This window comes from Pyxicephalus adspersus, chromosome 8, assembly GCF_032062135.1.
Source record: "Pyxicephalus adspersus chromosome 8, UCB_Pads_2.0, whole genome shotgun sequence".
Taxonomy (NCBI): Eukaryota; Metazoa; Chordata; class Amphibia; order Anura; family Pyxicephalidae; genus Pyxicephalus; species Pyxicephalus adspersus.
In genome coordinates this window covers 31,418,284-31,435,869 of record NC_092865.1, presented here as the reverse complement: position 1 = coordinate 31,435,869, position 17,586 = coordinate 31,418,284, and the positions used below count along the sequence as shown (strand labels likewise).

Sequence of the window (17,586 nt, the reverse complement as noted above, 5' to 3'; positions counted from 1 at the left end):
ATCTGCAGTTCTGTTTAATTCAATATTAGAGCAAGACATTCTTCCAACTGCTGCTGTCCATAAAGTTAGAACGTCTCAAAGCTGCTGCACTATGTAAAAAGGTCCAACTCTGAGAGTTTCAATTGTATAGTATATTAATATAGTATAACTCAGTATAAGCAGGCATTAGACTCAGGAGCAAGTCAATCTGCATTCAGATCAGTTATGAAATATTCATATAAACCCATACAGGTAGTCCCCGGATTACATACAAGATAGGGACTGTAGGTTTGTTCTTAAGTCCAATTTGTATGTATGTCTTCTGGGGAAAGCTGTGCTTTGATATGCAAAAAGAAATATCTGCAGAGTTTTTCTTGGTCATTAAATAGCTACAAGAGCTTGCAGAAGTGCTCAGTCTCAGCTGTGTTAAGCAAAAGATTTCTTCTGCAAGTCATGCGAGTCGCCCTTCCTCCATCAAGCCTCTGTCCTACACAAGAGCCAGCAGGGAAGCCCCGTTCGTATCAAGGAGTCGTCCGTATGTCGGATGTCCTTAACACGGGGACTACTTGTATCTATGATAGAAAACCAATACATATTTAAGGTATTCATTGCAATTCAGTTCCAAAACTACATTCCAGAATATTCTGAAATGTTTCACAAACACTTCCGAAGAAAAATGTGAATGCCTGTGTACACTCTCTATAGAGATGACACTGCATAACTTCCTTGAAATTTACAAAAACAATGTATTGTGAGGGCCTATATGAACAATCATTTCAACTGTAAAAAAAATAGGAAGCCCTTTTTTTACGTGTATGCTCAGTACTGCTACCATGTGCGTGGTGTCCCAATAACACTGCTTATTCTTTTATGTGAGCATGAAGAGTGCTGCCTTAAACAGTTCAGCCTGTTCATACTACTTCTCAGTACTACCACCCCAATACTGCCAAGACAAGGGAAACTAATGGATAACCAGCCATGCCAAATATATATGTGTGTATTGTGTGTATTGTGTGTTTGTTTTTTATATACAGTCTGTGTGTATGTATGTATATATGTATACATTGTGTGTGCAAGTATATATACAGTGAGTGTGCATGGGGAAACTGCTGTGTTCCAATAATAAAGACGTAATATTGAAATAATTCATAGAGGGTGATGTGCACTGGGTAATCCATAGGCATGAACCAAACTTTCCACTTCAGCAGAGTACTGCAAAAACCAAAAGCACTTGAGTCAATAATAAAGCAGAAAACATATGTGGTTTGGTGATTTTTTTGGCTATTGAATCATATGCTTTCAGTTTATAAACAATGGATGATGGTGAGATGACAAACAAGTGAACAACATATATAAAGGACAGTATTTGTCACACTTCAAATGTATATGTGTCTACAACATAGCAGGACAGTCACAGTCTGTAAATGATTTTCATTTAGTTATATTTTAACTTGTTTTATTGTAATGCTGCTCCTAAGCTAACAGTTTATGTATACTATTGCTACAATATATTTCCATTTCTACTATGCTTTGGGTTGGGATTTCGCCACACCTGAGTCACATGTCTTCTGTCTTCACTTTCAACTTCATGTATTGCTAACAATATTCAGTCAGCTTCTTTGGGACAAGGAAGAAACAGAGGCAAATCATTTCAGCAAGAGATCAAGAAATCTGGCTAGCCGTTAAAATATATTGGTAAATATTTTTCTTTGCATTTTTACACACATGATTTGTGCTTTGCTCCACTCATAAAGTATTGATTTATGCTTTGTAAAATTACAGAAATGTGCATAGCAAGTAATAGTAATTCCTTACTAGTAATACTAGGTACACAACTTTAACTTGTGTCATTCTAAACTGTTAGTGATTGTTTTAGCAGGAGTGGAAGCAGCATTGGCCCTTATTGAAAGACACACTAGATCTAGATCTAACACACACAATCATGAAAATTATTTTGGGTGATGAATATAAAGTGTGTACAAACCTTAAAAATGGTTTTTGAAAGCATATGTGTTGCAAAATGGGCAACTTTTACAATAAAATATTGGTAAATATTTAAATAGATAAAGATCAACTACAAATATGTTACATTCTTGTAATTTTTTTATGTGATAATGTTTTTACTTAATAATGATTTACTCTATACTGTATATGTAAAGTAAAGCCTCCAAGCATTGTATGTTTAATCAGATCACATAAATCTATATTGCTAGTTATGTGTGTCTGGTTTTGAAAAGGTGATGCTGAATGATAAACCTCAGCCTACTTTAAATTATGGCAACTGTGTATTAATAATACCAAATGATCAGCACAAGTTATATGAAAAAACTGTAATGAAAAAGAGTAGCTGGTATAGAAGTACACACATATATATGTATACATACACACACTCATGCACATTTGCAGTGGAAGCAATTTTGCCTTAGTTTTTCATTTTATAACCTAATCGTGGCTGTTATTTGAAATGGAAAAATGTTTTTATTCATACTAAACTGCATTGTGTGTATGTGGCAGTTGCACTGCATATATCTGTACTATATCAGATTTTCTTTTTCATCACAAAAGTAAAGTTTTAAAGAACATGGAAAGTTATACAAAAAGTCTGGTATTTTTATATCAGGGTTTGGTTGGTGGGGGTAAGAAAAGAATCTGCAGTGGTTATGGTTGGGAATATCTCCCTATATTATATACCAGGGGTACTAATTTAATCAAGTCAGGGGCTCTGAAAATGATAACACAAAAAGGAAACCAAACCAAAGGGAGCTTGATGCTATAATGTTGACTTCCACTGAATACTGGGTGTGGTTTAAAGAGGCTTGGTTAAATTAAGTCTGAAATTGCTTTTTTTTTTGTTGTTGTAGCCCTTGTACTTGCAAAATAATACTCAAACACACAAAAGTCCCAGGAGAAAATATCATTCCATTTCTTTGGATATGCTTTCCGTCTGAGCCTACTTTAAAGAAACATAAATCATTCTAATAAAACATGTTAGAAACCAGCAACTAACAAGAAAATAATCACGTAGGTTAGTATGTAACAAACAGCACAGGATGCAAAGTGGAGCAGTTATGGTTATGTGACATGGTGTCTCTTACATTGCTGGTCAGTGGCAGGCACACAGCACACTCACTGACAAGGAATCTCAGGTAGCCTTATGGGCAAGCTGCCTGGGATATGGCCACAGTCTGATTTACAGCTACAATCCTTATGGGTCAATCTTGCTGATTGGAAGTCTGATACCAGCCACATGATACAACAAGGGAAACAGTCCCATGGAAATCAGGGAGGTTGGCCGGTATGGGAATATATTTATATACATATATATACATGCGTGCACTGCCACCACTATGAGTAGAACTGTGCTGCCACTTTATAGTCATCCTGCAATGGGTTCAGAATGCTGGGAGTATCTCATCTGCAACTAGAAATACAGCAAAGCAACTACCTGGAAGTGTTAGGCATTTTCTTTTTGAGTAGGTTAGCTTTTGCCTATTGTTAGGCATCAGGCAGTAGGAAATAGGGCTAGGTTACTTTCTGTTTTCTCAACCTTCAGCATTGCTATCCTGCGAATTCTGCCCAATGCCTTACCCTCCATCAAGTGGCTGATGTAGCCAGCAGTGGACCCTGTTGCAAAACAGACGTGGGTCCTTCCTGCCCTCATGCCCCCATCAACACCCACCTCAACACTCCCCTTTCCCCCATACCCACCTCCCATCACTACCTGGTAACACAATAATGCCTGCATGGTGTCCTTAGACCAGATTATTTCCAAAACAGTAAATATAGGGACACTGCATTTTCTGGGTACACAATAATTTGTTGTTACCACCTGTCCTAACGTAAACACCCCCACCCTGGTAGCAATAAAAGATATTAAATGCAAGATATCATATAGTGCTGGCCTGTCAAATATTGCTACCTACTCACATTTCTGAACCAAAAAGAAGAAACTACATGTACCATACAATGCATCCTCCCAGATACAAAAAACATATAATAAAGGTATTTGGCAGAAAGCCTAACAATATCATCTATAACCTCATGTAACAAAATAACATCAAGTATGTATTTAGAAAGGCTTGATATCCCTCAAGAGAGGATACAGGAAATAATCAAATTATTGTTTAGTCCAGGCTTCCAATGCGATCCACAAATATGCTTTTTCAGGGGAGGGGAAGACTATAATTTATAACATATAATATAATGCATAAAGAGGTTTGAATGCAAGAAAACACAATACACAGGTATTCCCCTAAAAGAAATTAGTAAAAACTAGCCAAATTATGGTTTAAAATGGACCAACAGGGGGGTCTAGGACATTGGGTATATGTATCTTAATAGGGTATAAACGGTGTTTGTTGAAATGACCTAAGCAGTATAAAAAGAGAAATGTATCTAGGTTGGTGAATGAGTTTTTAACTGTGTGTAAAATATGTAAATAGTCCTCAAAGTACTTCTTTTACTTATCATATGAAGCACATGTATGAAACATTATATTTATATTGAGCTTCTTGTAACTCCTATGTAGAATGCAATAGTAACAATAATTCTTCTATATCTCTTTTGTATACTCAATAATTGCACGTATTTCCCTTTTGCTTTTTGCAATTATGGTATTTATATTGTGTGGGGCATCTCAATTGGGATATGAGTTTTTTTTATCATCTATCTATTATATTATTTATTGTGATTGATAAAAAGACAAATACTTTATTCTTAATTATGACAAAAAAGTACAGTGCATACTAGAATTGAAACTAGATATGAAACATAATTACATCCTTATTGAATTGTGGGAAGTGTCAGCAATTGTGCTTGTTAAAGAGAAGTGAAGTTAGAAATGTGCTGTCCTAACATGTTAAAAACAATGATCAGCATTGATTAGTTCCATGTATTCTTCAGTTTTTGTTTGATTACATGAGAACTAGCAGAATTCTCACTATTTCTGCTGATAGATATACACTTTTTTACAAACAGATGTATGTAAAATAAAAGGGTATTTCCAATGGAATGCTTAGTAAGACTCTAAAAAAAGCCTACACAAGTTACAGTCATTTCACCTAGCTAGTGTATATTTATTGTATTGGATTGGCATGCAAACATCCCACAACTGATTTTAAATAAGACTTTTGGTTTACCCAGCAAAAGTTCACTAATTACCACAAGCTTTAATGTGCTTATGCATTTCATCCATCACCGTGACAACTGTGGTGGAAAAATTGTGGAGGAGAGGGCATGAGATTGAGGATGAGAACCCTGGTTTATATCTTGCATTAGGGAGCTTAAGTGTATTTTTTGTATTATTTTTATTATTTATTCATTTTTAACTTTTTATCATTATTTAAAGGCATAAGTTTTGGAACTTTGCATGCTGTAGCGTGGTGAGGGAAATGGGAGAAACCTATACACGCATGGGTAAATGTCTGAGCCTATGTGTATAGTAGTATTCACTGTATACCAGTGTTTCTCAAACTTTTAAACATGAAAGAACCCTTAAAATAACTCTGAAATCAGATCTTCAGAGAACCCCTGACTATATTCACAATTCTCAGTATATTAGTGTAGTGGTCAGTGGGAAGATTTCCTCTTGCATTGCTGTACAGTGGGAAGAATGTCACCACTACAGATCGCCAAAAAGATCTCTGGTGTCAATTTAACTGACTTGGGAATCAAAAACTGTTTATTGGTTAAGTAACTCCTTGCAACCCTTGGAGGAACCCTGGTTGAGAAACACTGCTATACACAGTTAGCAGTCCTTGTAGCTACAAAATACTTCTTAATTACTGTGCTATGAGATTTAGGGTTGCTTGAGTGACACTTTATATTTAACTTTGCTTTAAGGTTTAGCCACTGTGATGAATCAATGCTAAATGACTAATTTACACGTGTATGTATTGCAGCTTGAGCTATGTTGTCCGTAAAGAACAGGCTTGTTTAATGAAGCCCCACTTGCTGTGTAAACAGAATACAAAATAATATTACTTCTATATTTTATATGTATGTTTATTATTGCAGATGTTTACAATGTTAAAAAAAATCTAGGGTGTATTTATGACTTGTGGTGTTACAAAGTATTTTAGACTTTCCAAAGAGCGCAAATGAAGCTGTTCACTTTCAGACACTGAATGAAACTCCACTCCGCCCGATCTGACCTCAGCAGGCAAGGAGGTCAGCTGGGATTGTAAATGAAAAGAAAATGTGTACTGTGGAAATATAGAAGCTGCCATTCATTACTAACCTCTCCTTTTGAAAACATAACTATTCGAGTCACCATGCTAAGACAATCGGTCTGATTTATTAAAGCTCTCCAGGACTTGAGAATATTTTCATGGGAGAACCTGGGTGATCCAGAAAACCTGGTAAGGGACTGGTCCAGAATGGAAGACATTTGGAAACTAATAGCGAATGATTTTTAAAAGTATTTGCCAGGATTTCTACTTTCATGTAATATTTCATATTTCATGTAATGTTCAAAAGATTGCGAGTTACCTGCAGCAGAGTAGTTTACTGATAGATCAGATATCAAACTTCTGGGTAAAAAATATTATTAGTTTAAACGTATTGTCCATTTTCTCCTTCTGATGTTCATATTATCTTACAGACAACGTTATTGTATTTATGTGATATTGTGTTTTCTACATCTTTCCCCATTGATTGTGGGTAGGAACTTCACTCTTTTTATATCTACCAAGGGATACATATGATCCCTAACTTGTTGGATCCTTATTCAATTTGCAGACCAGTGTGTACCATGTTACCCTGCTAGACATGACCGCAGGGTGGAGAACACAGTGGATCTTTATTATTAGTAACTAAAATCACATTATATTCATATAATAAGCACCATTTACATTTATTACTATTATTATTATTTAGATCTGATACTTGGCACAGTGACAGTGGTTTTTACAATCAGTTGATCATGTTCAAAAATAATTGTTATTGAAATTTTTGGAGCTTGACTTTGTTTATAGGTTTTTGTTTATTCATCTGTAAGTACAATTTTGGTCTGTTTACACTAAAGTACATTAAAGTCATTGTGCCTGATTTATTATTACAGCAGGCATTACTGATTTTTCCAGAATATAGTAGGCTTTACATTATCAATAAAGTCAGTTTTTAATATGAACTTCCTCTCTTATACCATCCAGGTTTGAAAATGTGTGAAATGCTTGATGCTTTTATAATTGCTTTTTTGATGGATTTCTTTTAAATTGATTTTATTTTTGATTGATATTATTTTGAGAGTATGTGATTTGTATGTCATGAAACAATTTTACTGATTTGATATCTTGATATAGAATTCCACCAATGACAACGACTTATTTCTCTCGGAAGTTTTATAACTGGAGCTACTGGGCTCTTACCAATTATTGACCAAAAAAGTTAAAGAAAATAGTAAAAAGAAAAAGCAGCTTCGGGCTCCACCTACTGGCTAAAATGTAAACATGAAATACTGCAAATAACAAAAATGAATAGAAAGAAGAAATTAATTAAAAAAAAATAATTAAATAAAAAAAAGAACTGCACAATCTATTCAAAATATAAACAGTTTAGTTTATTCTGTTGCTGTCTCCAAAACTTCCTACAAGCAGTAGTTGTAGATTGTATTTATCTCACTGGTTATTGGCAGTGAATAAGGGAAGGAAAAGTGTTTCCCCAACCCAGTCCACAAAAATAGCATCTCCTAACAAAATTACATTACACTACGCTCCCAATGACCTGGGGAAAGATACATTTTTAGAGGGGTGTGTTTGCATTTGGTCTAGTAAAATAGCTGTCTACCATGCTAAATTTATTCTATTTTTGATAACCTCCTGCCCTCCAACACAAAAAGCTTTTTTGAAACCGACAATATGCTTTCAAAAAAGTAAAAAAAATATATAAATTTACTTTGGCCCAGTGAGAACGTACACTAGATCATTGCAAGAATGCATTATTTGGGGATTTTAAGCTTTATGCTATGCTGAAAAAACATGGTGACATCACCCATGGCAACCAGGGAAACTGTGGAGGCTGGGCCAAGATATGTACTTTTCATATTGCTTGGGTACAAACTGCTTTAGTTATTTGTGCTGGGAGGTAGGTAGGGGACTGCCAAAAAATAGACCTTTCATTTGCTAAGCTTTAACAAAATACCCACTTTAAAAATTAAGACAGCATATTACAAAATTAGTATTCAACGTAATTTTTTAAAATTTCTATACTTTATATTTTATCTGTTTTTTTATTTAAGATTGATGTACACCTTTTCATGCACAAAAGGATGTAAAGGGAAATAAAGTTAAATCAATAATGGTTTTGTTTCCTATTCCAGACATGTAAACAACCAAGGCACTGTGAGACCCATAAAGATAAGATTTGAGAACAAAGTACAAAGTCAGACTCATACAAACTAAATACCAAAGAAATACCTGCACTATGAAGATTATTGCAGCTCTTGCTGTTATTTCTGCACTCCAAATATCAGTCTCAGATGGAGACTCAATGGTGCAAGTGAAAGACAATGGCTACGAAGATATTGTTATTGCCATTAACCCAAGGATACCTGAAGATGTTAGAATAATTAAGAAAATAAAGGTATGTTTTTTGTTATTGGTTGTTTTTTTGCGTCACTATTTCATTCCTTGTTTCAGGTCAATGACTCAGGAAGTATGAAATAATTGCAAATATTCTACATTTATATAAATATATGGTATACATACAAGAAGCATATGTAATCTATCCTTAATATTGATGTCATTTTTGTATTTTCCCCATATCTACATCGTACAACAATTGATACACATTGCCTCTGTGCAGGTATTTCTGTAATAAATTGTTCTCCCATTTATTGGTGCCTTCCTAATCCCAAGGCCAATACTAATTAGAACTTATTGTTATAGTTGTCTGCAAGGATGGCATTCTGACCACCATTGTGAGCATTCTTCCCACTGACTAACACTGCAGAGCCATTTTTTCTACTGATCCCCAAAAAGCTCTTTTTAGCAGGGGTTCCCTAAGACCTAAAAGTCATTTTAAGGGTTCTTTATGGGTAATACGTTTGAAGACGGCTGGTCTAAACTGATGCAGTACAGTTTAGAAAATTAATAGCAGACACATTGAAGTTCGAAGGAATAGGCAAGAAATCAGAGCTCTACAAAACTGTAGAAGATGTTCTAAGAAATCCATTTCAGGTTTGCTAGATCATCTAGGTTCTCCCATGACAGTCTATCTGTGTCACCACAGCCGAAAAAGTTAGGAACACTGGGCCTAACTTGTTAAAGCTTTCTAAGACTGGAGAAGATACACTTTCATTGGTAAACCTGGGTGATCCAGCAAATCTGGAATAGATCTGGTCCAGGATTGAAAACATTTGCTAACAAATAGCAAATTACTTTTAAGAAAGTCATACCAGGTTTGCTGGGTCACCAAGGTTTACCAATGAAAGTGTATCTTCTCCAGTCTTGGAGATCCTTACTAAATCAGGCCCATTGTGTTTCTTGCAGCTTGTAGGCCTGTGACATTAAGGCTATGTACACACATCAGATGATTCTTGGATGATACGTGCTGTTGGACATGTCTCGACGAAGATTGTTTCCAACAACAATAATCAAACGTGTGTACATAGCCTTAGCCTTGTGCTTCCTAATCACAGTGATCAAAGTTTTAAGGATAGTTTTTAATGTTCTGTAAGAGATGGCATTTTCTATGCAATACTATTGTAATAGGTATATATATTTCTTAGAATTCAATTTTCACTGTACATAGAAAAAAATAAATGCATAAAACAATTGAATCTAATGCACTTACAGTAGTTACTGAAAAACTGATGTAATAATTCTCTTTGTATTTTCATTATTAGGAAATGGTGACTGATGCTTCCACTTACCTGTTTCAAGCTACAAGAGAAAGACTTTTCATTAGAACTGTCAAAGTTTTAATTCCTAACACTTGGCCAACAAACAGTTCTTATCAAAGACCAAAAAGAGAGTCATATGATAAGGTATTCATTTGTAGATTTTCTTTAAGAATGAAGCTATACTATTTACCTGCAGTAAAATACTGACCTATAATCTGGATGAAGATATGTTTTAATAGACACCCAATTTTTACTATATATTAATTATTTAATTACAATTAATTAATAATTGATTAACAATTGCACTCTTTGTTCTTGTTTCTTTTGCCTACTCATTTACTATGCATTTTTAAAGCAATATAATTGACACTATAAACTTAAGTAAAAAATGTATAAGGTACAATATTGAAATAAATGACATTTTCTACCTATTCAGATAAAAATATGGGACTTTAAAGGTATATTAAAACAAGTACAAATCTTTATTACCATATTGATGAGATAAAAGATCAAGGTATAAAAACAAAGTTGATAACACCTCCTTGATGGCACAGTGGATTAACAATCGTGGTTTTAATAAATTATGCTAATAACATGTTAATAATAGACACAAAGGTAAATATGACACAATTTTTCACAATAACCCAATATTATTCCTGTGCCCTGAAAAGTCCTATCTTTTACCTGGATATGTTTTACAGTATTAGAATATGACCTTTTACCACTATAACAACTGTATGTATGCAATTTGATATAATTTTCTACTATGTTCTTCTTTTTCATAGGCTGATATTATAATAGCTGATCCTTATATTCATGGAGATACTCCATATGTCCTGCAATATGGTGGATGTGGAGTGAAGGGAAAATATATACATTTTACACCAAATTTCATGGTTAATGACAAGCTACTTGAAATTTATGGACCCCGAGGTATAGTCATGTGTGTGTATATTTATATACATAGTCACTCAAAAAATGTTTTTCTCATTCTTTTTAACATTTGTATAATAAATGTTTTTAATCTATAAATATAAATGACAATAGGTTGAAAATATTTTTAAATCTGATTTAGAGCAGAGAATGGTAAAATATTAAGAAGTATGTTACTTTGCCTATGTCCTGTTTAAGGGGGTTCCCTCAACTACTTCCTCACTGAATGTAGTTAACCGGTTGAGAGAAAGAAAATAAAAATCTATGCAATGGGTATACATATGGCAATAACTTTACCAAAACTAAAAACACAATGTACAGGCAAAATATTTCAGCATATCCATTCTAGCTTGTTAATTTCACACTAGAAACACAATATTCTATGATTCTCTTTCTGGTGGGAATAGATCTTTTGGCAATGGGGTTGTTGACAGAGATTAGATCACTGGTCTGACAACAATAAAATAGGAGAATAGAAAACAAAAGAGCATGGTTAGACATTTTGCATGCATGAAGGATTTTTAAAAAACTGCTTGTAATAAATGGGCCAGAATGGTCAGTTCATCGTCCTGCAGTTTTTCAGATGCTATGTGCAGTGTCTAGGAGTGGTTTTCTATCCTTGTACTTTCATAAAATTGAATTGGCTTCCTGCAGGTGTGTAAAATATTTGCAAGCAATTTTAATTCACCAAAAAAATGAAAAAATGGGACATCTCTGTGAGACTTTTGAAGCCATGTCCAAAACACCTGCACAGACATTTGAAAACACCTGAAAAAGCCTAGCAGTTACAGCCTGTTACTGCTTACGGGTACCTAGTGCTAGACATGCTCTGAACCCCTTCCCAGCAGTTATCGCTTAATAGTCTGCTTCACCCTTTACACGTGGGCAGTTCTAAAAAGGGATTCTACAGTACATATTTTACCAAATCTGTTGTTTTTGATTCATCGCATGAAGATTTTTGAACACAGATGTTCATTGTTATACTGAAGCTATACTGAAAAAGGTCAAATGCAAATAATAAATAATTATTTGCTTCAAAACATGCATTTTTGGATGTAAATATAGTAGTTGTAAATAGTTTTGGTGAAGTGCATTAAAAATGCAGCTGTGGTGAATATGGTTATACCACCATTCACTATATAGTCAACCAATACGGCAATATGGTAATCAAGGCATGTAAACCCCTATAAAACAATTATATAGAAAAACATAGAAAACAGATTTCTAATAGTCACCTGATTCCTTACAGGAAGAATGTTTGTCCATGAATGGGCTCATCTGAGATGGGGAATTTTTGATGAATACAACAATAACATTCCATTCTACATGGGTAAAGAAGGCAAAGTGGAAGCAACCAGGTAAAAGTGAGAGCTTGCTTCAGAGGCTGAAACCTAGTAAATTATCCAGTTGACAAAACACTTAAACTCTCAGCGCCTTAGTTACCAAGAGGGAACTATGGACTAAATACCAAACTGTTTAACAAAAGATTTCACCAATGGAGCTGTGCTTCATTGTCATTTGTTTTGATAACTTTATCTTGTATGGTGTATTAAAAAAGGAATGCTGTCAGTTACAAAATTGTTGGCACTTGTGATGCCTACATATGCTTTTAGCAGCATACAAGTACTGCCTGATCCGGCACTTCTGGTAGTGGTAAACTTACCTTGCCCCTTCTTCCTTTCTGCACGTTCCTGTTGACCAGTGGGGTACTCTATTATACCAATGGGCCAACATGGCTACTTTGGTAACAAAATACAGGGGATCTCCTGATGGGAACAAATGGGACAGATTGCATTATTACCTACATTTTTAGAATTTTGCTAGAACTGAATATGTCTAAAATAGTTTGATCATTACCCAATGCTAATTAACTTGATAATTAATTGTTGAGATTTATATAATGCCTTTTTTTACTTTTGATGATTACTTAATTTACTCATTTCAGCAGGCAAACTAAACCCACTTGTCTTCCAACTGCTACATCTGCTTTGTAATTGATGAATTACACAGAGAATATTTGTTATCTTATAAAAAAAAATGCAAATGAATACACATAAACTAACCTTAGTGCATCCTCTTTTTATATTTTGATGTTGAAAAAACAATTAGTATTAATGAACCTCTTCCAAAATGGGTCCATCCCTGTTTAAGGCCAGCCATCCTTTAATGACTTATAACCACGCAGTTCAAAGGAAAGAAACAAGATCATCATATATGGAAAAGACTCCTGTAAACAAGATTTGTATTTCTGTACTTTGGTATGTGTCCTTTATAAAAACAATATATACAAAAATTATAAGTAAAATGGATTTAAAGAACAATTAAACCCTAAATTAATTATAATAAATAAAACATAGCATGACATTATGATGTTGTAATATTCCAATAATTGTGCAAATTTAAAATAGGGGAAACTCAAACTGTAAATAAAATATACAATATGTCTAGGACCAGCCTTCTAATCATACCTATTGGCCTGTAATATAAAAGTTATGCCATCCAGATTGCAATTAAGATGTCTGTGGTTGATTCATTGTGTTTTACTCCCTTTTTTTTAGATGCCCCTTGGCTTTGGGTGGAAGAAGTCAAATTGATGTTTGTGATCGTTGTGCTAAAGAAAATTGTGAAATTGATCCTAACACTGGAGTCTATGAGGAGGGGTGTGAATTTTATCCAAACATGGACCAAAATATTCATGAGTCAATTATGTATAGTCAGACACTGGATTCGGTAAATGTCACCAGTAAAACATTATTTTCGTCGTTCGTTTACAAACGATAATAATTGGAAGTGTGTACGTAGCTTTACTCTGTAACACGCACAGTAATATGATATATTTGTTACATTTTTCTTGCAGTGGATAAAAGAAAAATGTAACAAATGTATAATAATATTACTATGCTGGAAAGTGTGTTACAGAGTAAGCGATAAAAAAAATAGTTAAATAAACACAAACAATCAATAAATTAATTTAACATAATTTTTATTTTTTTAACACATCTTTTTACATTTTTTTTATCCGAATTTTTACTTTGAATCTCGTTTTTTTTCTGGTCGGGTCTACCCGAATTCGAACAGCCATTTTCGGGTCGAATATAAGGACAACCCGAATTCGAACACCAACACTAATTACTATACAGTGTTTAGATCCTCATGCAAAGAAAAAGTAATACAAATTCATGATTAGTCTGTTAGATCTTTGTATTGTTTTATAGATTTTTGTCTTATTGTATTGGTGGCACAAGAGTTATGTAAGCCACACAGGCTCAGAAAGACTTGGACCACACCATGTTGTCCCAAGGGCAACTACATGTAAAAAAGATTTAATTACATGACATTATTGTACATACCTTATGCTAGAAATGGCATATGATGGATTAACACATGTGACAATATTGTTTGAACAATTAGGAATGTATATTATACGTTACATAGTTTTATAGCCAATATTATAGGCAAAGTATGGCTTTCAAGAAAAAAAAATCAATTTTGATTCCATTAATTAAAATTTTTTAGCAAAAAAAGTAGTAAAAGTAAAGTAAAAAAAAGCTTGTCCAACATGTTTTACTTTTTTATGATGAAATAGTGCTTTTCAATACCCTATATTTAAATGCCTATCTTTAGTTTTAATATATCTGTACTACTAACTTATCCTATGTAGGTAAACAAGAAGAATGATGGAAGCACGCATGGAACTGAAATTGTGTTGTTAACAGATGGCGAGGACACAGGAATCCAAATATGTTTAAAAGAAGTGGTGGAAAGTGGAGCAATTGTTCATACTGTTGCTCTAGGGGTCAATGCAGACAAAGGACTAGAACAATTATCCAACATGACAGGTGGGTATTTTAGATGAATGTAAGGTATGGGTTGTCCCAGCATGCTTTTAATATCTCTCTAGACTACCTAGGCCATATGGTGCCTAGGGGGCTACAGGTGCCAGGGGTAGCAGTCATTATTAATACCATGCCGAGTGCATCAAGCCAAACAGTGGCATAAAGAGGGTGGATGGGGGGGGGGGGGCTAGTCAAATGCAAATATCAATGGGCTAAAAAGTAGAAGATAGTGATGAACAGAGATAGGTTCAACAGTGTAATCACAGAATGTTTGCACAGTTTGAGTATGCACAGAGAGGTAGATTGGCAATAAATGAGGCTGTGAAATAATGAAAGAGATGAGCAAAAACAATAACTGATTCATCAAGCAGAACAATTCTTACTCTCTGGTGTAAACATAACCACTTCCCCAGGAAGGGTTATTATTATGGCCAATGACACCACTCTTAGTGGGTTATTTGCAGCCACTAACACTGTTCCTATGGGGAAAATATAGCTGCATATTGCTGCCACTGCTCCTAAGGCTGGGGTGGGGGTTTAATATTACTACAATCAACACTGCTCATGGGGGATTAATATTGCTACCACCACCGCCACTACACAACACCTAAGTGGGGGGGAGTCGAATATTCCTGCCACTGCCACTACTCCTGGATGGGAGTGTTTGAATACTGGTTTCTGGTAAAGGTTTTATTTAGCCTTATCTTTGTTTTCAGCGTTAAGCAGAACTAAACCTGCATGACTCACCTATCCACATTCCATGGCACCGCCATGCCGGGATGATGTAACTCTCACACAGTGTTATGCAAGCAGGTGTGGACCCACTGTGCCACTGACTGGGTATACTCCAGAGGGGCGTAACTAAGCCGCTACCAGGTCTTCACTAGAGCCTCTGATGGTGAGGATAGGTTTGGGCTGCAGGGTAGCTGCCGGGTGCCACTCCGGAGCAATCCCCAGGCCAGTGGTAGCTGACCACAGGAGTCAGGTAACCCGGTGCAAGCACCGAGGGGCTTGCGTGGCCAAGAAGTCCAGAAACAAGGATCCAAGGTCAGGGTCAGGCGGCAATCAGGCTAAGTCCAAAAACGTAAGCAAGGTCAGGTGCACAGCAAATCAAACAGAGTAAACACCTTTGCACTAGGAGATACACACAGTAAAACCTTGAGATTGCTCAGGCAACTTCCTGTAGTAGGAGGTGCCTTTTAATACTTGTAGAAAACCAGCCAAAGGCTGTAGAAAACAGAGAGCGTGTATGTGTTACCTCATAGATTAGGAGAGACACAACCACGCCAGCTCAAACACCAGAGCAAGTCTCCAGCAGGGAGGAAACTCAGGCATGGAACACAGGTAGTGGGGTTACCTGAAAGATAGGACCCCGCTCCAGTGCCTGCAATTAGGAGCAGCAGCGCCGGCACGACCTGCAGTGCTAACACACAGGAGTTCATTCATCCAGGCACATATAGTCAGGTTGAAAAAAGACGTAAGTTCATCAAGTTAAATCACTAGGGAAATAAACATGCTACAGTTCTGTGACAGTTCTCTGTCAAATGCTTTAGCAAAGTCCAAGGACACTATATCAACTGATACTCCACTGTCTACCTGTTTACCCTCTTCCTCATAAAAATAGAGTAAATTTGTTTGACAGTATCAGTCTTTCCTGAATCCATGACTATCACTTTTAATATTATTTGCCAGCGAAAACTCCTCTATGTGGTTCTTTATCAAACTGTCTAGTGTCTATCTAGCGTCTATCAACTAAGAAATGTAAACTTACCAGTCTGTAGTTACTTGATAATGACTTTGCAAGGAATGTCAGGATTGCCAGGTTTCCCTGCTAACCAAAGCTGATGCTGCGCATGCACAACTTGGCTTTGACACCAGAAGCTTGGAGCGATCAGGCAGGTAAGACACATTTTTACAAAAGGGGCATCATCTGTTCCTTTCTGCAATAAAGACATGACCAGTCATGCAAACTTAAAAGTAGAACTTCTGTTCCACCTTATTCTGTCTGTTATGTTTTGCTTGGTTAGGCACAATAAATAAATTCTATAAATTATTCAGTGTTCACTAATGCATTATTTTTTTCACTAAATTACTATATAACTATAATATTTTTACTCCTGTATTGGTATGAGGAACAGCACACATGATGTGCAATATATAATTTAACATCCTGTCCAGTAGGTGCACAAGGTAGATGGTCTAGGGGAGTTCAAATGTAAATCCAGCCTTGATTTTACCTGTATATTAAAATTATTAACTCCAACCCTCCAATATTTAATCTGGCTCTTTATTTGTAAACCTAGTATAAATTCTAACCCCCATTTGAATTCCTAAACACCAGCTCTAGGCTAAATTTTACATTTTACAAGCAAAAAGTACCTTTATAACTTTGACTAGGTTACACAAAAGTTTTCATCCATATTCCTTCAGCCACTGAAAGAATGATTCTGTTTCCCCTATGTTAACCCCTTTCTTGAGAGGTATACCTTTAATATGGTACATTCATTTCTATTTATTTCCTGGCAAGTTCCCCAGTCCCTGCCGGAAAGGAATACCCCACAACAGTATACTACCTCTTCTGGGCTTTACTGTAGGTATGGTATTTTTAGATGGTGAAGTATATTTGATTTCTGGCAGATTTATTATTTTGGTGTTGAGGCCAAATAGTTTAATATTGGTCCCATAACACCTTTTCCACTTCAGGTCTCAGAATCTTCAAGGTACATTAATATTCAATTGAATGTTAATGAAATGTTTGTAATGTTTCTGGCCACCCACCCTTGTTTATATGCCATTAGTTAATATTTAATTATATATAAATCATATAAATATGATCACAGGTAGAAAGAATTATGTAGCCTAGTGTGCAATGGAGAAGATAGTTACACCAAGTGATTTTTAGGAGGGATGGATTTCTGTTTTCTATCTATCTGATGAATTCAAGATGAAATTGTTTTGCCACAATACCAGCAGACATGTTTGGTGCAAACCAAAAAA

The 17,586-nt window shown here is 35.3% G+C and overlaps 1 protein-coding gene across 1 annotated transcript in view; it reads left to right on the top strand.

Annotated features, from left to right (window-relative positions):
* Positions 1 to 1,013: 1,013 nt before the first annotated feature.
* LOC140337208 (calcium-activated chloride channel regulator 1-like) overlaps positions 1,014 to 17,586 on the top strand; it is a gene marked incomplete in the record, with an annotated part of 27,917 nt that continues 11,344 nt past the window's right edge. Inside the window, 8 exon segments of the mRNA XM_072420805.1 lie at positions 1,014 to 1,674; positions 8,297 to 8,559; positions 9,824 to 9,964; positions 10,606 to 10,753; positions 12,003 to 12,111; positions 13,312 to 13,515; positions 13,969 to 13,999; positions 14,415 to 14,596. Of these exon segments, the coding sequence (XP_072276906.1) occupies positions 8,401 to 8,559; positions 9,824 to 9,964; positions 10,606 to 10,753; positions 12,003 to 12,111; positions 13,312 to 13,515; positions 13,969 to 13,999; positions 14,415 to 14,596 (974 nt within the window).